Source organism: Styela clava, chromosome 14, assembly GCF_964204865.1.
Source record: "Styela clava chromosome 14, kaStyClav1.hap1.2, whole genome shotgun sequence".
NCBI classification, from domain to species: domain Eukaryota; kingdom Metazoa; phylum Chordata; class Ascidiacea; order Stolidobranchia; family Styelidae; genus Styela; species Styela clava.
The window spans coordinates 4,170,544-4,194,504 of record NC_135263.1 but is presented as its reverse complement, the minus strand read 5'-3'; the positions used below and the strand labels follow the sequence as shown (position 1 = coordinate 4,194,504).

The 23,961-nt window shown below is 35.9% G+C and overlaps 1 protein-coding gene across 2 annotated transcripts in view; it reads right to left on the bottom strand.

Annotated features, from left to right (window-relative positions):
* Nucleotides 1-16,029, bottom strand: part of LOC120340470 (dynein beta chain, ciliary-like) — a 139,152-nt gene extending 123,123 nt beyond the window's left edge. For both annotated transcript variants that reach the window (XM_078120272.1, XM_078120273.1), the window contains exons 1-11: nucleotides 15,922-16,029; nucleotides 14,665-14,859; nucleotides 13,638-13,811; nucleotides 10,729-10,982; nucleotides 9,923-10,096; nucleotides 9,222-9,337; nucleotides 6,220-6,431; nucleotides 5,716-5,784; nucleotides 4,549-4,782; nucleotides 3,394-3,561; nucleotides 2,943-3,059 (exon numbers count right to left, since the gene is read on the bottom strand). In XM_078120272.1, coding sequence (XP_077976398.1) covers nucleotides 2,943-3,059; nucleotides 3,394-3,561; nucleotides 4,549-4,782; nucleotides 5,716-5,784; nucleotides 6,220-6,431; nucleotides 9,222-9,337; nucleotides 9,923-10,096; nucleotides 10,729-10,982; nucleotides 13,638-13,811; nucleotides 14,665-14,859; nucleotides 15,922-15,981 — 1,773 coding nt within the window. In that variant the 5' untranslated portion in view covers nucleotides 15,982-16,029. The remainder of the gene's footprint in view (nucleotides 1-2,942; nucleotides 3,060-3,393; nucleotides 3,562-4,548; nucleotides 4,783-5,715; nucleotides 5,785-6,219; nucleotides 6,432-9,221; nucleotides 9,338-9,922; nucleotides 10,097-10,728; nucleotides 10,983-13,637; nucleotides 13,812-14,664; nucleotides 14,860-15,921) is intronic.
* Between the last annotated feature and the right edge of the window lie 7,932 nt (nucleotides 16,030-23,961).

Sequence of the window (23,961 nt, the reverse complement as noted above, 5' to 3'; positions counted from 1 at the left end):
AGTTAGTTGCTTGAGCGAGGCATAAAAATTGTGCTAATATAGAAATAGGATTTTCGCTTTTATACCAAGTAAGGGAAAATGATGGTAAGATGGATCAATTACATGGTGAACCATATTTTCATGTACGAATATCAATTCATCAATTCATGTATGTATGTATGTTTATTTGTCAAAAAAAATGTAACAGTATCTGCATAATAATTAACCCTAGAGGATCGGCCCGCTCATAAATGGCTAATCTGTGTCATAATTTGGGATTATGGCTAAATTAAATGTATTTTGGGGGGTCAATAGTATTTCATAGTGGTCTGCATTAGAGATGTACCGATACCACTTTTGTCGCCGATACCGATCCGATACCAGCCAAAAACGCCGATACCGATACGCCGATACTACAAAAAGGCCGATATTACCGATATTCCGATACCGATACTATGTAATTATTACTTAATTAGGTGTGCTGTGTAGGGCAGACGGGTTAAAACAATGGTCTTTGAGCGTTGTTCATAGTACACATTATTTCAGATCGAAAAAAAAGATATATCACATAATATGAAATTAATGTTTGGTGTTTGCTTCAACTGATTAAGATACATTATACAGTAACGCTAGTAATCTCGGTGTTCAATTAGAAAACTCATTAAGCCCGGATGTCCCATTTAAACTTAATATGAATATCGCGACCTTCGAATATCGTTATTCGTGTTTAAAAGAATATCGAATATCACCCACACATTCTAGCGCCGCCGTCCTACGTTCAGATTAAAAGCATTTTACAAATATTTTATTTCGTGGCTAATCGTAATCGTCGACGCAATAAATCAAAGCCAAAATGAAAGAATATCAATCAGCACCGACAAAAAGAAGGCCTACCTATAACCGTCGAGGATGTTTTTTTACTTTACTATTTTATAATATAAAATATTTTACAATCATATATTTTGAATTTCGCAATTTAGTTTATCGATGTCGACGGACTAAATGACACTCGTACTTGACGACAAACAGTCAGAACTTATACCCGTGCCAAAAGTCCATGTGTCGTTGATAAGGACCCCAATTCCACTGTATGATTTGAAACTGGGCGCCTAATTGCTTTTTGTTATGTGCTTTGTTGATATATTTCTTCATAATTACTATGTAATATTAAAAATGTCAATATTAAAATTTGACAGCGAAAATAGCCAAATTAGTTGAGCTAGTTTGGCTGATGAATAGCTAAAAACACGTGAATCCTATTCTCTCGCGGGGGTGGGGACATGTATGGCTCATAGCTCACGATCTCTCCAGACAAAAAATAAATTAAAAAGTAGTATTCCAACTTATCTTTTAAAATATTCTGGACCATATCAAAAAGATAAATATATCGGAAATATCGGCCTTGATTTAACCGATACCGATACATGGCCGATACCGAAAAAATGACCGATATTGCCGATACCGATACCCGATACCGATACATCGGTACATCTCTAGTCTGCATATGAACAAAACCAATTTCAAAACTCAAAATGTTTGAGTTTAAATTATCCATGCTTGATCCGAGTGTTCTTAATTACGGTGACGTCATCATATTTTTTTTATGTATAATTTTTATTTTGCAACAAGGTCAATTTTATTTGTATGAGTATTTCAAAGCTTAAATCTGTTGTTAGTTGAAAACGAAGTATTTCGAACGCGCGAGCAACGTTCTCCGGCTCATAATAAACAAACAAAGATACCAGACAGCACGCGATCAAATGCTCTTCGATAAAACGAATATCACTTCACTTACAAATCCCAGTCTTGTTTTAATTTGAAGGTGAAGCTCTCCAAATCCTAAACTTACAAATCCCAGTCTTGTTTTATTTTGAAGGTGAAGCTCTTCTAAAAGAGAACTCTTTCTCTCGCATATCAATCACGTGTCGACCACAGCGTTAAAAGTGAGAAACTTTTTCTCGAAATTTTTTGAAATTTCTCTCTTCTTATCGGCGTACGGCCGTACACATTTGCGCTACGTAATTTGGGCGCGTTTTAGTGGAAAGCGACGAAAATAAGTATTTTAAGGACACATTAATGATGTTTTTGGCATTTTTGGTTGGTGAAATATTAAAAAAATTATAGAGGGGTGTCAAAATGACCCAGGAACACCCGAGATCATTAGGTACAGTAAAACAGAGATGAGATACATGTTCAAGACCTTACTGGCCTAAGACACAGATGTGCGACATGTATTCCTAACAATTATGACAGCAGCTTAGGACTGCTGCATTATACTAGGACAACAGACATGAAATTGACTATACAAATGAAACTAACTCTAGTAAAATACACAAGACAAAGAGGTACAGCCCAACAGCAATAATCTCACAAAAAAAATCAAACTTGTGAGCCTGCCTGGGGTTATCAAGGTGGGGTTATTAAGGTGCAAAGGTATAGGTGTTTCAAATTCTTAGCACTTTGTGCCAACTGTTGAGATAAGTGTAATAGTATATTTCATATATTTATTGAAAATCATGACTTCAACAACATCAACTTTATGAAAAAGAGCTTCTTATGAATCCTTTGCCTCAGCTTTCAAACATAGCTATTTTGTGACAAAGCTGAGAAAATTTATTTTAACCATGATCAACAATTTATTGAAAACAAACAAATCATTGGAGCCCCACAAAGAGACTATAGAAATCGAGTCCAGTAATATTTATAGGTAAAATGTGTTCCTATATGAGAAAATTTCTGCTTATAAAACGGTTTCCAGAAAGAATTAATTCAGGAAGTAAAGTAAAGTAAAGTACAATGATACACATTATTTTCAATATATCCCAAGACACAAGTCTTTGAACGAGGCTCTATAGCACCAGCCACTAATAGTAGTAGTGCACACTATAATATCACTGAGCTATTACAAAAATAGTACAAGACACTGTACATAGGCTCAACAAACACGGCTATACCAGATTTACCTTAAACATAGCTTCCATTCCAGAACAGTCCAAGAAAGCGCTGTTGATAATAGTTGCCAGACGATGATCAAGTTCTACTATTCTGAGATGAAAGTTGTTGTAATCTTGTTCGAAAATCTTAAGGAAATTTAAAAACAATCAGTTCAAAGTTAGTAAGTAACTATAGTGTTGCTTTTCTTGTTATTACTCTAAACTTGTTTTAGTATAGCAGTAATGTTTAATTTAATAGAAGCCTAGAAAATGGAATGAGTTTTTCTCGAATGGTTCCACTACATTGACTACTATGATTCAGAGACTGGTAAAATTCATATTTTTGTGGGCGCTCCGTAGTATGTGTACCAAGATGGCGCACAACCTGATAACCCTAACCTGATACACATGTTCAGGTTGTGCGCCATCTTGGTACACATACGACAGGAGCACCTTTTTGTGTAAGTAGACCAACACAAACCTCATTAGTTGGGTCCAGACTGTCATATGTTGCATCCTTAAAAACTTTCCAGTAATCTTCAAATTCCAGTTGCAATACAGATAGTTGTTGGCTCAGTCCATGACCTCTTGACCCTCCAAATTCTATTTTTTCAAGCTTCATAACCTCAATTGCAGTGTCAAACAGAGACTGAATAAGGAATTATAAAATTAGTGAGTTTAAAGAATTTATTTCAAATAAAACAGGTAGTATAGGGCCGGGCTAATCAACTGACGCACTGTGGTCCGAATCCGGACCTTTCGAGTATTTGATTAGGACCACACCTACCTAATTCTTTATTTTGGATCATTAGCCCGACTTTTAAAGTTTCATTTTATAAAATGACTTTAATTGTTTTGACTATATGAACTATATGAAAAGAACTATAACACCATGATAAACAATCTTGATTAGCTGATAATCATCAGCCTGTCGAGAAAATGTGCGTTTACGGATGCCGAAATATAATTTCTGGAAACACTGGACCCAAATAATTTTGAAGTTTTGAATGCGGATCTTTGTTAGAAATAGTTGAGTAGCCCTGATATAGGACATGTCATTGAGGGTGTAATAAATTGGGAAGTTATTGCCTAACAAGAAAGATCACAGTCCTAAAATAAAGTGGCCCAATACATGACTATCAGTTGGGGTTACCCAAGATAATGCCCTATCCTTCCCTAATGCCTTTGTGTTAGTCAGCAACGTTTCCCAACCGGAGGGAAAGGATTTTTGATGTCCTTAGGATGGAAACATCATTTTGCATTCAGTGAGGTTTCACAAATGTTGTTTAGTTATTCAGTATTATTGAGGTGTATATATGGATATATTATAAGTTATTCAAACATGCAAAAACCAGAGTGCAAGTTGTGTGTAGCAGTAACTAAGGAGCTATTAAAGAATGAATGAATAACAGAAACAACAGAGTTTAGTATGCATAGTGAGGGAGGAATAAAGAAATCCAAAATAGGAGAAAGGAGGAATTAGTTGGTCTTTCAGATGCATAGGATTAGTTATACTTAGATATTGATTTGCAGTATCCCATGAAGAATCAGTGCGATAGTAAAAATTATTATTATTGAAGATGGCCCTTGAAGGCCCAAGAAAGCACTTTTGATTGTGATAAATGTTAATGCTCACCTTAACTTTCTTCAATCTTGCTGCAAATCTATCAGCTTTAGCAAACACCATGCTTGATGGAAAGTCCCAGATCAGCTTTGTACCATTAGGTGTCGCCATACGACTTGCTGGAGTGCTGGCCCGAGTTCCTATTGCAGGAGTAGTAGTACGACTGATCCCAGAATTGTCACCTCTAATGTTACGTCTTGTCTTGACAAAAAGTTCTCGGAACATTTTGAAGATGTCTACTGCGACCTGCAGCAATAGGATAACATGTACCGCAATTTATTTAAGATATTTATTTCGGGGAGAGGAAACCCACTAAGATGGCTTAATAATATGGCGAACCATGGCCTCTCATGCAGTTACAGTCCACGTTGAGTATGGCATTAGTTAGCCAGGTATTCGTTTCAGATACATGGACTTAATGGTGGAGGAAGCCGTATTTGACCAGCGGTCATGTGAACCATCCTGCGACAATGAGAAGCCCAGCATTCCTCTCACACATTATTATCTCCCACTAGATTCGAAGGGTAATCGAAAGTGAGGTGGCGAGCGTATTCCTAATGCTTAGCAAAAATCGTCACACTGCCGAGACCAATACAATATACCATTGTGAATAGTTAGTTGGTGCTCTATCAGTCGAGCCATAGTGCGATTTTGGCATTTTTAGATGGTATTTGAGTTGGAGTCAAAATTATTTTGCAATTTTTTAAAGTAGAGATCAGAACCAGATTTGAAAAGCTCTGGTATCTAAATCAAGAATTTCTATTTTCAACAAATGCTAACAAGAAAACGAGTTTAAACAGAAACCAGGAAGAACTGCTACCGTAAATGTTTTGTCGTTAAAATTTGGATATTTCACAGCTGAGAGCTGGAATCAAAGCTGAGCTGAGCTGAGTCAAATTCGTGTTAAACCAAAGTAGTCCAAAATTGTAATTAGAGTCAGTTTTCATGTGTCTAAAAGTTGGAGTCTGAGATTCTAAAAAAAATTTTCACAGACGTCATAACCTCGGATAGTCCCTTAATTAATAATTTAACATAAAAGGTAATAAGTAGGGCAAAAGTAAGTGTAAGTTTTGACAAACTGTAGGATGTCCATAAAAGTACATTTGATCCAGCCAGTCGAAACTCTAATTTCATAGAGAGTTGTTTATCACTTTCAATAATATTTATTTTTGAACTTACCTGCAGTCTCTCCTGCATTTCTTCGATCTCAGTTTTGAATATTTCATCTGGAGCCAGATATGTTCGAGCCTGTGAAAGGAATAAAATTATTTGTTTCAGTCTCAAAAAAGTGCTTTGAAAGAATTTTCAGGGCAGAAAATAAAGGCTATATTTATTTATAATAAGTTATGGATACTTGGTGCATATTGAGAACATACTTGGCATTTTAATAGCAATTGAGTGGGTTTGCAGGTCAGTTCTCATGAAAGATAATTAAGTGAGAGCGGTTTTCTGGACTCCCTCCACCACAATGTTATCTATTTAACCGTTGTTTGGCAGCGGCTCTACAACATGTTAACACATCAAGAATGTTTGACCTACTTTTTTAAAATGGCCTACAACCAGAACCTATGGTATATCTCTCTAAATTTGTGTTAACATGCAGCAAGGATGAACAAAATAAAACAGGAGGAGTAATTTTGTAACATTACATGATGACAAAACAGGTAAAGTTCCATGTCTAACCTGATCAACAATCATGTTATTGACTTCCTGAAGAAACACAATTATGCGGGGTGCACTTCTGTAGTGTTCAGAGTGTTCCCAAAGTAATTCTATAAGCCTCATAAAAACTGGCAACTGTCGAGACAAATCTGAAAAATCTCCTTGCTCCATGCTTTCCACACAATTCTTCAAAGGTTGTAAGTGAAGGCTGATGTCTGATGCCTCTGCCAATGCTGAAATCAAAAATTATAAAAACTATAAATAGGGGGTGATTTTCATATGGGTATGAAAGTTATCCAATACCAGCTTCTAGAACGAATAACTAACCTGACATGGACCTGGAAGGGTGTGGATTTCCTCATGATTAAGCCACTTTATTTAACGAAATTTTGCCTCAAGCATTGTTGATTTATTTGGTTTCTATGAGCGTTGGGGATACTCGGAGTGACTCAACCCGTTGAAATAAAATGACTTGGACCCGTACTCAACTAACCGTCAGTGGGATTTTTCTCAGCGATTGACTTAATTTTGTACCAGATTCAGGACTTGGGTGGCCTATGATTCTTGATTCAGGAACTTCTACCCCACACTGGTCCCCATAGACGGAGGCGTAAGCCAGGAATTTTTAAAGGGGGGGTTCTCAAATTTCTAGTTGCCGAAGGCTGTGAAACATGGGTTTTCAAGATTCTAAAGCAGTGGTTCTCAAACTAGGTCGCTCGCAACAGTAAGCGTTTTCGCGGCCATCGGACACTTTTCGCTTGGAAAGATTTTAGGCATAGCTGTAATCATTGGCTTGCTTTTGTGGATTTTCACTTTTTGTCGCATTCCCGAATATTATGTATAAATCAAATAACTCGATGAAAATTTAAATTTATAGAGCTTTTTAATTTTGTTCCAGTAATCGAAAATCGTCCTGAAATATCTGGCGATCATCTCAAGCAGCTACTGCACCTTGCATCCTCCACGATTTCGACACACTTTGACAAACTTATTAGAAATCAAAGCCAAATTTAATGGCTGTTAGTCTAAGGTGGACAAAATCGAATCTTTTTTTGAATTGAATGATTTGAATATTTTTAACGAATACCGAAAAGTCGGAAAATAAATATATTTTTATACATAACAGGGATCCAGAACGTCGGAGGTCGATACTCCATTTGGAAATTAAAAGAAACATTGAAAAGTCGGCACTAAAGCATTTTTTAATGGTTAATTTCATCATAATCGCTCATTGTCTTTGTCAACGCGATCGTTTCGGCGGCGATATCCTAAAGTTGGTATTCTATATTCCCGCCCTTTCTCGTTTTTTGCAAGAATGAGGGGTCGCCGGATATCGAAGTTTTATATTTCTAGTATACCCTTGCGTTCACGTCAGCGACAGCTGTTGAATACATTAAGAGCTGATTTCAAAACCAAATTAATTTTATTCTATGTTTTATCCTCTGCCTTGGATTTGATCTTTCTTATCACCGCTTGTAAATTAACCGTGCCCATTTAAAGTGAACGGTAACCGAGATGCAGATATTTATTAAAATGATAATTGATATTTTCATGCTTTTTCTACAGTGTTCGTGTTATCTTAGTAATGGATAGATAAACCTAGCAAATTTACGATTGCGTGAATCCTGAATGTTGATTTAAAATAACGATATAAATTGGCAGTAAAGGCATTTCCAGGCCTTTGTGCTTAATAGAGGGTCAGACGCTGCTAATTATGACTAATTCCTTCAAGTTTTAACTTTTTTTTACAACAAAACAACACCCCCGATGGTAATTATAGCTAAAATACTAACTGAGTAATGCTCACTTTTTTTTACGGAAATTGCAAGTTCAGCACTTCACTTAATGATTTTGAATATGTCATTCCGTAAGGCTTAATTATTACTACCCAAATGCTTCAAAATTTAACAATTGTAATCATTTTCGATGATAATAGATGCAACAATTCGTGAACGAGTCAGTGTGCATTGTTACAACGATATTCTTCACGTTCTACTCCTGGCTGAATGACCATGCATGGTCGAGTAAAATGTTTACATATTCGAAACATTACTTGGCCAAGGATGGAAGGGATCACTAATAAACTAATACAGAGTGCTTTGAATGGAGTAGGGCATGACATTTCATATGTGGTTACAACTTAATGAGTGTTTTTCATACAAGTAACTCATACCAGCTTTTGGAACAACTTTTGATCATTTTTAAATCCATGCTATTTATATAACTAGAGTTTTCTAACCACCTAAAATCGCCTTTTTCACAATGGAACGCCGAAAAGTCATTTTAACATTTAATTTTAATCGACTTCGTGGTTCGGTAATGCATGAAATGACTGATGACATGTCACCAAGCAATCGGAGTTTGAAATCTGGGAAATTTATTTTAAATACCTATTCTGGTTTGACGTTTCTAAATTTACAGAACGGTCGGTCCGTTTTTTTTGCAAAATAGGAAATTGAAACGATTCGTTAAGTGCAAAGATAAGCATATAACACCATAACGCAAAGACAACGACTTTTCAAATTTATCCTTTTTTGTGGTACCGTGGTACCGGATATTCGAATAATATAATATCATTCGGATATTTTATTATTTGAATATTTGCCCAGCCTTAGTTGTTACGTGTGTTGTTGTTACGATGAATTTGTATTTTAACTACGCTCTTAAGGTTTGTTGCTATTTTACCTTGCATTGTTTGTGTGCGGCTCTTCATAACTTTGAGGTTTGAAATGCGGCTCTGGGACTATAAAAGTTTGAGAACCACTGTTCTAAAGGGTCTAAAATGCTTTTTAAGCTACAAAAATTGCTATATATGATACAGGAAACTGTTTTTTTTTTTCATTTCAAATAAGGGAGGGTTCTGATTCTGAACCTGAACGGCCTCAACTCCATACACCCCTGTCCAGAGATAAAAAGTAGTTCAAACTTAATTGATATATCTAAATAGGCATGTGACAGTTGCCCAAGTCTAATGTATTACAACCACATTCATGTAGTTAAATGCCAAAAAAAAACATTTTTACCTGATACAACTTTGTCATACATTTCCTTGAAAGTTGGCCAATAAGAACTTCCCGATTTTTGCAGTAGAACAGCCATCTTCTGCACCTTGGAATCTTGGAGTTGATCATAGATATATCTGTTGTGAACAACATAAAAGATTAAATTACGGTAATTAAATATAATTTTATTTAGAAATTGCCTTAGGGTGTAGAATAGGATATCATATTATGACAAGCCATAGGTAAATTATGATAACTTAATCATATGAAACAATAATTTCTTATGGATTTCATAGTTAGGATGGGATTTACATACTTATCACAGGAAGAGGAAAACCGATAAGATGGATTTATCATATGGCGTACTACAGCTTCTTGTCTGGTTACCAGTCCATGTCAGGTATGGGATTAGTTTGCCAGATATTAGTTTCAGACAAGCATATTACTGAGCACGATGCGCCACCTGCATCGCCTTGATTGTGATCACAAAGTCAGTGATAAATTTTAAACTCTAAAAAACTTACGCTGATGATTAGATTTCTGAGAGACTTACTACTCATCCTTCTCCTATGCTTTTATGCCGATGAATCCATATGCATGTAATGCAAGGATGCTGTAGCAAGAATGAAGATAACTATCCTAAGTGATTCAAGAGTCTTGCTGCATAGAAATATATTTGTGTTAGTGTGCAGCAAGACTCTTGAATCATCTAAAAAACTTACTGTAGATTTGTAGCTTTTGTCTTCCAAAATTTGATCTCATAGCTAGGCCATGGATTTGCTCCAGAAAGTAAGGCTTGAGAAGAATCATGTTCTAGGACAGATTGAACCTGGTGGGCCCACTCTATCACTGTAGACTCAATAGCATGGACAAGGGCTCTGTGAACATCATTGAACCTAGAAGAAATGATAATTTTTATCAGGTGTTTTTATACTTTCACTCCAATTAAGGTTCTCTACAAGTAAAGACCAATATGTAAGAAGCTACCCTTCTCGTGAAGACTGTAATAATTCTATTTTTATATCCTTACAAGAAACAAGGCTTTGTGCAAGCAGACATCAGAATGTGAAAAATTCTTTTTTCAAAAAAACTCAATTTTTCTAGTTCAAATCTTAGGTTCGATTCAAATCTTAATTAACGTAGGTTTAAATCTTAAACCACTACAGCCACTGAGCATGTGGGTCTTACTAGTACATCGTAAACATCACTCACACCCTACCAGTTAGCAAAAATATTACTGGTATAGACATAGAGTATTAGAGTACATTGCAAGTAATGGGCAGTAATTCAATTACGAAAAGAAGAAAAAAATTTATCACAAGTGAAGATGTCACAAAAAATCAGTCGGTTATCAGAACTGTGACGCCCCATTATGGGGAAAATATATGAAAAGGAATACAACAGGTTTTATATATTAGTAAAACAGAAGATATGAATGTAGGGACATCGTTTTTTCAAAGCTTACATGATTGTTGTTTACCTTGGGCACAGAAAGTACAGCCTGAAAAGCTTAAACAAAAATACTCACTTGCTTGCCCTGTTGAAATCCTCCGATGACATAGAAGACCGACTGCTGGATGATGAACTGGCACGAGATTCAGAGCGCTCGTCATCAATTTTTTCTCCCCCTTCTGGTAAAGGAAGTACAGTCTGCCCTCTAGTGTGACCTCCCCATACCTGAACATTTGTATTTAATGTTCGGACATGCTTTATCACATCTTCTGCTACAACTTGAGGCCATGCTGAATGATTTTTTTCATTCCCGAGAAGAGAAGTCGCAATCTAAACAAAAATTATTTAAACTTCAAATTTTCAACTTGTGCCATTGATTGAGTTTATACGGGACTGCTTAACTACTTATCCGCCTCTTATGCTTTTGCGCCGATGGTTCCGTATAATTCAAGGAAACTTTAGCAAGGGTGAAGATAACTATCCTAAGTGATTCAAAAGTCTTGTTGCACACTAACACAAATATATATGGTCTTCCTCAAACCAGATTGGTCAGACCCACGTAAAATAAATACATGGTGGTCGCTAGAAAAGCAGAAGAGTTGAAGGTCAAATGAGATCAAAAATAATATGCACGCTTACTCAATACTTATCGATTTTAATTGGTAAGTATGTTGATAGGTATTTGTCTGTATGTCTGTTAGATGCACGCGATATCTCACGAAAGCGAGATTGAATCTGCTCCAGATTTTGCATGTGCATTCATCATATGTCGGACCAGAAGCCTATTGATTTTGGATGAATTATGTCGTATAGTTAGCGAGTTATTAATTAATTATCGATGAGACACAAGGTGTCACTATGAAGTAAGAGCACTATTTGGGGGGATCCCCTAACTTTCGATCGCTGAGTCTTCGGTCTCTGACCGATATTCTCGTTTCTTATTTGATTCGTTTTTATTTATTTCAGGTTCTAGGTTGTTACCTTTCAGGTTCTATTCTATTCCTTTATATGTTTCGTTATTGCTATATATGCTTTTAAAATACTTTGTAAAAGTTATTCTTTGTAAAATGAATAGCTGTTTGAGAAATTTTCTGTTTTTCTAGCGATCCTGTATGATATTTGTTTTCATGTACAACAAGACTCTTGAATCTATCAGTTTAAGTTTCAAGTTTGATTTTTACGTATTTTTAGTTGGTTGCTTAACTGTGTACTGCTGGACATAAGTTATTTTTATACAGAATTTTCACAGATTCACTCTAAACAAGGCTCTGTACAAGTGGCCACGGATAAGAGGCTTGGGCTGTTATCAGAGCAAATTATCAACGGATTCAGATCTGTCTTCAGCAACGAAGAGGTCATTTGAACCATATTCTAGAACAGGGGTAACATGCGGCCCCACAAGCCACAAACCGGCCCACCAATTCATTTAGTGTGCTCCTGTTAACACTCCAAAATCCTATGTTTTGTCAAAGCTGAAGTTAACAAACTATGCAAATTTCAATTGTCCCACTGAAATGGTAAATCAATGAAATTTTGCATTGTGATGATTGTTTAATTTGTCGTGTACATGGGAAAACTAAATATTTTGTGTGGCCCGGCTAAATATCTGAAGTTGGTTATACGGCCAACCGACAAAATATGTTGCACACCCCTGTTCTAGGAAGAACATATCTTTGGTGCAAAATGTACCAGATTACTGGAACATTTGTGAACAATCACACATAAATATAAGTGTAAACAAAATCAAATAATTTATTTCATTTTTATGGAGGTGAAATTTACCGGTATGGGTTCTGTTTTTCGGGTTACCCTGGATAATGGCGTAAAAGTATTCTATTGTTTATTCATAACTGAAGAACAACTTCAATTTCAAAATCATAAAGTACTTCAATCTCATTAGAATCTGAAGTGGATAAATATGGATTACATTGATAAGCAGGCAGACAAGTGGACATTCAGACGTTATTCGATGCACTCTACTTCTAAGTATTGGCTTAAATGCTCATCCAGTTTACTCTTGTAATAGATTAAATTAGAATTGGTATTCGGGGCTCTGACGGAATAGCACAAATAGCCATGATTATGTGATGGATATGATTTTTTCATATTTATCACATGGATGGAAAGACGTTAATACAGCTTAATTATAAAGTGGATTACGACCTCTCGTTTTTTTACTTGTCCTGGCGGATTATAGGAATAGTTTACAAGTATGTCTCAGAAAGGCTGAATTATTTTACATCTGATTAAAATGACACTTGTCCTTTTGTGCAAATGTTAAATTGGTTTTGAAATACATTAAAAAAAAAAAAAAAAATTACTGGAATAAGCAGGCAATTTTAAATTAAAGTTGAATAAAACCCATTTCTTGAAAAACGCACTGATCCTTATCATCTTTGCCAGCTGAAGCATTTAATTATTATGGCTCCATAGTTGATGCATGGTGTTAAAGGCACTCCAGGAGTGTATGTACCAATATGTTATATTAGGTATGTAAAGATCTTATACCCGGGGAAGTTGTGAGATTACTAAACTATAGGAATGTAAGAGAGAGATAATAACAGCTTGCTAATACTAATGACTCATGGACTAATCCTCACTCATGACATGACATTAAATAATCTTATGACTCAATAAAATAAAAGATATGAGAGTATTTGCACTGGTACACGTACTAGGGAAGGACGTGCTAAGCATTGGGAACATGCTTGTCACAGCATCAAGTTGAAGTTTTAGTTAACTGTATTGCCATCGCAGGTTACACATCTTGAGTTTGAAATCTCACGGCCCCCACCTTACCCAAGATGCAAAAAATTGGTTAAGCAATGCCGAACCATGAAGATTACGATCCTTTAAAATAAAAGTAACCTCTTACATATCGTGAGATATCAGCAGCTGCCTGTATTGAGCCTCGTTCGAAACGAAAGAAGTGAATAAGCTTCATATAAAAATATCCTAATATTATGTAATAATAACTTGACCTACTTCTTGTACAAAATGTGACAGTTGCTCAAATGTTGTTGGATTTATTTCGCCAGTGGTCACAGATGAACGAATATTGCTCGAGGTAATTTGTCCTTCATTGTTCTTGACAAAATAAACAACTTTGTGTTTTGTTGCGGCTTTGAAGGTGTCTGCGACCTGAAGGTTTGCGCCGGACTGAGAAAAATGAATAAAAATAAGAGTAGGGTAAGCCTGAGTATGATATCCACACTACAATGCAGTGGTTCCCAACATTTCATGACATGTGGGGGGCATCTAGCACTCATGGCCCCCCTGTACATCATTCCAGTGATATTAGTGTTAATATTAGTAGTAGATTCCAAATCCCATTATTCTCAACAAAGTGAAACACCCTGTGAAATAATCTTATCATGCAATGAAACTAAGAAGAAAGTTTTCTTGTAAAGGGAAATTTGAAATCAACTTTGTGCCTAGCATTGTACCCCACTTCAACCGCCCTGTGGCCCTTCGAAACTGTGCTATAATGAGTATTTCTGATTAGCAAAAAGTGGATGTAAGTCATTGTAAGGGTGTTACAAATATTTGCTCTGAAAATGTTTATAGACAAGCAAATTATGGACCCTAGTATATGTGGAGTTGGATATTTTTTTTTAAAAGGAACCTTTACTGAAGACTTTATCAGGGCACAGTTGCCGCACACATGCATAATTTCAGAGGTATATTATAGGCGATCCGGACGTATGTGTACCAAAATGGCGCACAACCTTAACCCTAACCTGGTACACATACTATGTTCAGGTTGTGCGCCATCCTGGTACACATACTACGGGAACACCATTTTATAACCATACACTCAAATTGTAAGCTTAGTAAAGCAATTCATATAAAATTTGGAAAATAATTTTGAATAATTTATTCAAATTTTCATGGCTTTTTACAAAAAAAATTAACTTTTATACAAGGTTGAAAATTAAACTATTAATTTCATTATTACCTGTTTTTACAAATTTTCTGAAATCATATTTTAAAATATGTCAAATTCACTCACAGGACATGCAAACACCAATAATCTGTCTTCATGTCTTTCAAAAAAATGTTGAATCATTATTTTACTGTCATCTTGACTCAGCAGTTTTTTCCACTTGTCTAACTTGATCTTTATCGCCATCTGGAGGTAGTCATGAATATATTGTAACCTGGGGTCATCCGGGGTCATTGAAGTTTCATCATCATGATGCTCTTGCTGAAATAAGAAAAAAGAATTAACGTAAATGTATGGATACATCAAAACATTCGGTTTTATTTTAATAGGGATTCATTAATTAAAAACTTCTTCGTTTTATATTTCCCTTATTATTTATTTTTTAACTATTCAACTACCACATATACCATATTTTCAAATTATTAATTTTCTAAAACTGTGTGTTGCCTTTGTGTGTTGTCATTTTTTGAACCATGACAGTGTTGGAAAATATATTATCTATCTATATAGTGTACAAAAATAGGGGTTGAATGAAATATTAAAATATTCAGGTGAGTGAACACCTGTACAAACCCTAACCCTATCTAAGGTTTTGTTTGCTCTCCTGATTTCATAATCAGTTTTTATTTATTTGTTCAATCATTTCATTGCCTGTTATGCTGATTATGGAGTCAAAATAAACTTATACTTACATACTTAACTTATACTTATTATTTATTTAGACTAACAAATTAAAAGTAGAGAATAAATGTCATTTTATAAAGTTTGGTACATCTGGTTAATTGCCTCATATTATATTACCAGTATATGGGGGGTAAATAAAATGTCCACCAATGCAAATAACCATGAATACCAATGAATAGGTTGCAAGTCGTTGGCTACTTTTAAACCAATATCAAAAAAAAATTGAGTATTTTCTTAACAAACATGACAACATTATCTTATTTTCTTCAGGACAGTTCTTTCCTGTCCAAAGAATTTAGATGTTTAGGTTTATTTTATATCAGTAACTGAAAATTTCATTCTTTTATATTCAACATGTGAGAAGTAATCATAATAAATCGTGCTTGCGGCAAAATATTACTTCCTAAAATCCCAGTAAATAAACGGTTATTTCGCCGTAAATGTAAAATGAAAAAATAATAATTAAATAATGAACAAGCGAAACTGCAATTTCTACCTCTTAAAACTTGTTTCAAATTACCGTTTATTTATTTTTTCATTCTGTAATTCCATAATGAGTTCTTATAAAACATTATCTATGAAGACCAAACGATCATTTTCGTCCAATTTTACTTTTCAAGAATCAAGTTGATGTCTTACCTGCTCAAGTAACTGCAGCAACTCTTCTTGAGTTTTTTGATTGACGGGCTTCCTCGACATGGTTGTTTTAATTCATTTATTAATTTACAGAAAACTAAATGCATAAATGATAATAAATTATAAAATGTTTGCTCGCTGCAAGAATATAAACGACATACTAAAAGATGAGTCTCAGGGGTTAGATTACGAAAAAGGGACATGAAAACTGCACCCCCCCCCCCCCCTCTTTAAAACACTCGTGTATTGAAGGGCGTTAGTCAACATTGAAGGGCGCTCCTGGAGTATGCGTACCAAGATGTCGGACACCGGAACGGAGTGTGTGTACCAGGTTAGGGTTAAGACCTAATTTCAGGTACAACTACTAGGGGAGTCATTTGGCTAGTCCCCAACTCGTAATAGAACTAAAAAAAATAAAAATCGTAATAAAATTATGGCGTAACCTGGTACACATACTATGTTCCGGTGTCCGCCATTTTTGTACGCATACTTCAGTTACTCAAGAATCCGGGAATTTTGTTCTAAAAACTTATGTAATGAATATCGTACTAGTCTAAGTTTTGCCACTAGTCACCGTCCAGTATAGATCTGAATCTCATCAGCGCATATGGTTGAGCTGACCTTTATGGCCGTATCGCTACCTCCTGTCCACTCCGAAAATAATTGTTATCATTTATCAACCGTTGACAGTCTCGACAACATTTTGGAATGAGCCAGAAACGTTCACTGAATTTGAGCGATACTAGTATCTCATGGTGAACGTACATTGGAACCCATACATTTGCACCCGTACATCCGCGGCTTCAATCTATATGAGGGTGCTAAAATCCACGGGTTAGGGTTAGTATGGGTTCTGTAAAAAAAAAATTCCATAGTATGCAGGTGCAATTGTCGTGGATTCAAGTTACGGGTTCAAATGTACGGGGGTTCAAATGTAATGGAACCGTATTTCATCACTGCAAAATTTGGGAAACCTCATATAGGAGAATTCTAGTGCAAAACACATCGCTTCAAGAAAGTTTGCCAACAATGATTATTTGGTACTCTTCTGTTATTGCCCATCACTTTTTTTTCAAACCACAGGGACTCTCCACTATATAACCCCATAGAATTTTATTTACCCCTCCCCATCCCCTAATTTCAAGGTGTAACACCACACTCCGATTCCTAACTTGGGCATAATCGTATTTCAATATCCGCAAAGTATTTAAATACATAATCATAGTCAAGTCTACCCCATATGCCCAGTCAAGTATAATACGTTTTTATAAGTTACAAATAGTTTTATCGTTATAACAAAAATAACGCCTCGCCCCTCTGATTCTCGACTTTGATGGAATTATGAGAGGGTCTTAAACTATAATTCTGATAATACACGCACTCAGAATCGGCCTCGCTAAAAATCTTAATTCCATATGGCGAGGTTTACTATTTAAATAGTCTTATCTCTATCAATTTATCACGGACCACATTTTAATTTATATTCATATAATAACAATACAAAGCAAGTATGGTGCCCAATCTAGCTTGTTTATTTACTAAATTAACATTCGGGTTTTTGCGTCAAATTGTATTTACCGCGATCGACCATTTGCCTACATAGACATAAATATGAATTCATAATCTAGCACACTGTTGGCATATCGTGGTAAGCGTTAAGATAGAACTTGTTGTAGCAACTTGTTGTTTTTGAAATGTACAAAACGAGCTTTTTTTTGCATCACACATAGCAATTTTTCGTAGCTTTTATCGCTTTTAGACCCTCAAGGGTCTTAGAAATCCACGTTTTTTAGCTATCTTTTACGGCCCAATTTGACACTTAGAAATCATAGCCCCGCTATGCCCCTGCCTCCGATAATTCAACGTGGTTTCCCAGGCTCGAAACCCGTGAGGGATAATCAATCGTGTACTAGGCGACCTCTCTGTCATAGGGTGATCCAGTCATACGTCTGAAACAAAATTTAAACCATTCCCATACTCGACATGAACTCGGGATCGAAAGAGAATTCCTGGTTCACCATATGCTTTAGCCGTGGGATAAATATAAAATTGTATCCCCGATACATCACTCGTAAATACAACTTGTCAACTGAAGGATTTTCGGTTAACTATTGTAGTTTTTGCCGTGGATATGTTTGTTCTCATGTCACTTTACTGTGGCACTTAATTTTGTTTTCGACCTATTTGAAAAGGGACACATACTATTCTATGACTAAACAAATACACTTTCCTCTTCAACTTTGGATAACAATTGTTCAATAACAATCCACATCAAGAGCGGGCTATTGTTACAAAATAATGATTTTATAAAACTTGTTTTTGATAAAAGTGTCTTGTGGTGAATTTCGAGCTAAATTAGGCCGTTGAAAGCTTAAAAGTTTTGTGAAAACTGTCATTTCAAAATGAAATGTTTTATTTTTAACTAAATTCAAAACAAGCGACTTTTAAATACAACAGCGTATTCGACACATCCTGAAACGTCCGAAAAATTTAAATTCAATAAATATTAACATTTGAAAGAACGATCGATATCTCGGCGCGTTTTAAATTATTCTTTTTTTTTCAAGCGCCGAAGCAAAGCTACGTTATTCTCTCAGATCTCCGTGCCTTCGGAGCAACGGGTGATTTCCCCCGAAACCCTCGGATTACCACCATAAGAATTTTTTAAAGACAACAGCCAGGGCTGCGGACTCGAAGAAATTTACATCCGACTCTGCGCCGGACTTCGGTTTCAGAAAAATTTGACAGACTCCTGCGTCTAGAAAACCAAAGAAACATTTGGCGCATGAAATCTTTCTTCTATTACCTATTGAAAATGAAATGTCACAATTAAGGATTATGCAGGTAATTGAAAAAAAGACTCCAGCTACGACTCAAGTATCATTAAAATCATGCCCAACTGCGACTTCACAGCCAAGTTAACGCAATATTTGGCGTTCCAGAAGCGTTGTGTACACATATTGAGGTAACTGACTTTGTTCGCCTACTTTACATCAAGTTGTGTAAAGGGACCGACACCTATGGGCAGAGAGTATATTCACTTGGATAACACAGACTGTCCCCGAACTCGTAATAGAACTAAAAAAAGAAAAATCAAATTATGGCCTAACCCTAACCTGGTACACACACTCTACGGGAGTACCCAGTATTTATCATACGTGACACACCACACCAAAGATCACGGCTGTCTTGTTTAAAGCGGAAGCCAGGCTTCAATAAATTTCGTCATTCCACGAAGGCAGATAACGTGATCACGAAATTCAAATATACTCTCCTCTTGAAAATCGGATCTCAATTGTTTGATAACAATTGAAATAAAAAGGGCATTGTAAATAATAACTATGGCTAATCGCCACCCACTCACCAGCACTGTATGGTCAAGACATCAGGCGATTAGACAATCTGACATATCGGTAGCGGGTTACACTGTCGCAAACCAAATAGGATTCCTTGTTTATTCTAACTTATATAATATTACATAATAATGAACAAACGTGGTTGATAAATTTCTAGAAATACGCCCCTCGCCTCCTTTTGACCACATAAAAATCTTCGTGTGCTCGGCCATTATGTAATAATTTGTATCTTTTGTACAAAGCCACTGCCACTAATGCAAAAATGTCAGATTTGAGAAAAACATTCCGGCACGTTTTAAATTAACAAATTATTAACTATCCAGTTGGGGGGGGGGGGGGGGGGGGTTCTTTGTACAAAAAATCCAATCACTATTTTAATTAAAATGTTCAAGATTCCAACGGCGAATTTTAGTCCATCTCTTAATTTCTGGGCTGTTTTTTTAGGTTACTGTAACTAAACTAAAACTCGTTCCGAGACAAAATGACGCCTGAAATATTTCATTTATACTCAAATTCTATAAATATAACTGACACTGTAGAAATAACACTCAAAAACGAGTAAATATTACCAATTACTTAAAAAATTGAGTGAAAAACTGTCCGAGCGGCTGCTAATATTCCAATTATTAAATCACCGTTGACATGATACGGATTTGCCATGGTTACGGAAGTAAACAAGGAGATCAAGGCATTGGGAAATATCCCTCATTCCTTTAGCACATATTGTCTCAAAGTTCAATAAACAACGGGATAATCTTATACAAAAAGATGTTGATATTTGCTGCCGTGTACTGAGCCGTACGTAGAGCACTTTCTTAAACACAATCTGGTCAGGCTTCTCATAGCATAACATTTCCCGCTTCACAATACAGAGATCCGATCATAATAGGTAATAATTACAAATTTGTCGTGTCTGCGGATGCCTGGGCACACCAATAGTAATAACTTATTAGTTTATATTGCGACTATAATTCGACACCATACTTGAAAAGCAGTCTAAGTTGGGCTTATCCGCTTTTGAATGGCGTCCTACACATTCTCTGTTAACAAACCAGTGTGTTAGGAGTCATTTGAACATAAGGAGCTATACACAGTGACACATTTACGTGACAGTTCCATGGCATAGTTTTTGAATTGAAATCCTTGTTATTTAAAGTAAAAATACGAGTTTCAGTTATTTCCAATTAGAAATTATTTTAGCGAAATATTTCCCTACTAAACTATTGAAACTGTTCGACCTTTGCGAACCAATGTAAGACATGGCACGAACCCGTGCTGCCATAACCTAGATAAGCCACTGGTTATTTATTATACAATCGAGCTAAATTCACACATCACATTCCGAGTGGTTTGTAGATCTTTATTTCGGCATTATTCAGTGATCAGCCCGATCCGAAATCACTAAGCTGTGATACCGTTATAGCTGAATAGTATTCTACACATTCTGCCCTAAAAAGGCACTTGAACGTGGTGAACTACTCGTTTGGAAGAGCAGAAATTTTTCCAGTTCTTCGTAGCATACCCAAATCTATACATGTACAGCAATTGGATTTTGATAAACTCAGTCCTGGTGACTATATATACCCAAAATGAATAACATTGTCCTCACTGCTTTAAATTGTGCCATCAACCCCCGGTATTTTTCACCCCTATTCGAACAAAAAAACTGAGAACATCTCTTTACCATCTCAGAGACTACTTTCTGGGATTCATTATGCATAGGTTGGCATGGAAACAGAAACGATGCCATAACTACGGGAATGTTTTAATCAAACAGAAATCTTGCCCCATCAAAATTTTAAAAACACACCAAGTATGGCCATTGTACAGAACTCACTTTTTAGCCTGTCCCAAAGATGCCCGATCGACAGCGGGATACTTACTTCCGACAATTTATGATCCGTCTTATAGACGTGTAAACAAATGCTATCATTTAATGTATGTGATGTAACGTTATGTTTTAACATATACTACCACCATGTATGTGGTATATTTGATTTTATCTGCCATCTGTGGGCCTAATATGCCCAACAATGGGCGTTTAACTGCTCGTTTTACCATGTAAATACGCAATAACGTCTGTTAAAATGAATCGCAAATACAACGCTCCTTTCCTGTGTAAACTCGTCATTACTGCTATAAAATCAGTCGAAATTACTGGTATTTTCAATCAATTCACTCATGTAATACTTTGAGTAATACAGTAGGCCAAGGATTTCCAGACCGCGGCCCGTGTAACGATATAATATGGCCCGCCGAACTTGAGTGGAATAGTTTAACACTTTATGTTTCTCCCTTTTGCGTTCTAGAATCTAGATACCGCCAATTGTTACGCCATCAACACAATCACGGCACGTGTATATTCAAAACAATTCGATTGTAGCAGTATCTTAATTATATGTACATTTATTATATGTACATTTTATACATTTCAAAAAAATCCCACCCACAAGTCGACGATAGGTTGGCCACCCCTGGCATGACTGAAAGCGGTAATGGCTTATTATGGTATATCCCTAAATCGACTCTCTTCTCAGAGTTATAATCGGGATCTTTTGTACAAAGCCCCCGATAATGCAAAAATGTGATATTTAAGAAAAAAAACTCTCGCTACGTTTTAAAATAACAAATTAGTAATTATGCAGTTCGGGTTCGGAATGATTTAAAAATTTGAATTACTGAGAATGGGGATGAAAACTTGCAAAATTTTCATTAGCACTTTTAAAATTGTCTCTGTCACTGTTGTTTGTATACGCGTTGAATGCCCTGGAAAAGCTAAGCATGACAAGGGCATCCAACTCGTTCATTCACTGATATAGAGACCTCTTGCTATCTAACCCCACATCGGCCTGGCCTATTATTTCGATGGGGAATTGAACAATCTTGTCGGCTTCCGTCTCCCTGAGGTTAAATATAAAAACCTATCCTAGCAAATTAAAAAATTCTACCGGCAATGACCGTATGTACATATACAGCAAGTAGAGAGCTAATACACACTATTTCAAGTGCATGAAGCGTATAAACATCGATTATTTTCAAACCACTACAACAAAACCAACAATAATATATCATGCTTTCTGTCAGCGCCTCGCCTTTCAATGATTAAACCACACTAAAGCCTCACCGTTATTCAGAAACCCGTTTTACAATGTTTTGGTTTTACTACGCGCCAACTAGACAAATAAGATGGATAAAACTGCAATGTATGGTCCTAGTATGATCTGTATATAAGGACACTCATTTCCATACCTCCACGTATGGCCCAATCGTTTTTATCGAAATCAATTACCATTTCAAAACACAATTCTTTCGGTCAATATTGTACTATTAACTCTCTTTGTAACGTCATAATATCCCTATAGTTACGTCACAAGAAGTATTGTTTACTGATGAAACGTCACAATACGGGTTAATCCTAATGTTGATTTTGGCGTGTGTTCGCGCACAATGAAACCTATTATCGTTGCGCGAAATGGCCGTATTGCCTATAACCATAAATTTAAAATTCTTTTATCGCATATCGGTCGTTAAATTTTCAAAACATTTGTCAATAGAGTCTCCGATTATTCGTTTCTATAACAACGGAAAGAATAATTGACCAGTGTGGACATAACTGTGACGAAACAATTGTTCCTGTGATAACATAACAATAAGAATAATTAAAATTATCATTGATCAAGAATAGCCAATCATAATTATTTTATATAAATAAACAATATGATACACTTTTGAGATTCAATAGGAATTAACTGTATTTTAAACGTTATTTCGTCGTTGACCCGTTACTTCCCCCACCATCCAATTTCGTGCATTTGAAAAAAATTAACTTCTCAGCAATTCTAATTAAATTATGGTACTCCCGTAGTATGTGTACCAGGCTAGGGGCAGGCCATAATTTTATTCCGATTTTCCTTATTTTATTTAGGTTTCGGTCCTTTTACACTACTTTATGGGAAGTAAGCGAAAAGAAATTAGCTACATCCATATTGGTACACAGACTTCTGGAAATTATTACGAGGCAAGATTTTTTAACGAGAATTAGTTTTAAGCTAGGACACATACTCATTTATAAGCAATTCGCGGGTGATCTCTAGAATTCCAATAACTACTGATACGCTTTAGAAATATGGTGGTGTCAGAATTCCGCGGAAGAAAGAGTTTACGAAGGATTAGTCGATGTAGTAGCTCTCCGTATGATGAGTAAACCCGTCTGCTTTCGCTCGTAAAAGGTTAGTCATGTGAAAGTGGGAGTGTGGGAATACTTGATGAAAACCGTGCTGACAGTTTTTTAAACACAAACATTTTAATTTCTCTCAAAATTAACATCATCCCACTGACCTTCTGTGCACAAACGTCAGCGTACTAGTAAAATCAGACATGTAAACAAAATTGGAAACAACTTTTGGGTCAAGGGTTCTCAAACTTCATGATCTGCGGCCACAATTCGTAAAACTACCTGCACCCCTAGCGCCTGCTCATTAAAAATCTAGATTCGCTTTTAACGCGTTTGCATCAGTTATTTTAGTTTGATAATGAAAAGGTCCAAGATAATAAAGATACTATTAAACAAATTACAGTGAATTTTCAACTAAATTTATGTATTCATAGTGAATGGTACCTAGGGAAGCCCTTACGGCACCCAGAGAATCGCTTACATTACCCGGTTTGGGAAACGCAGCTCTAGTTC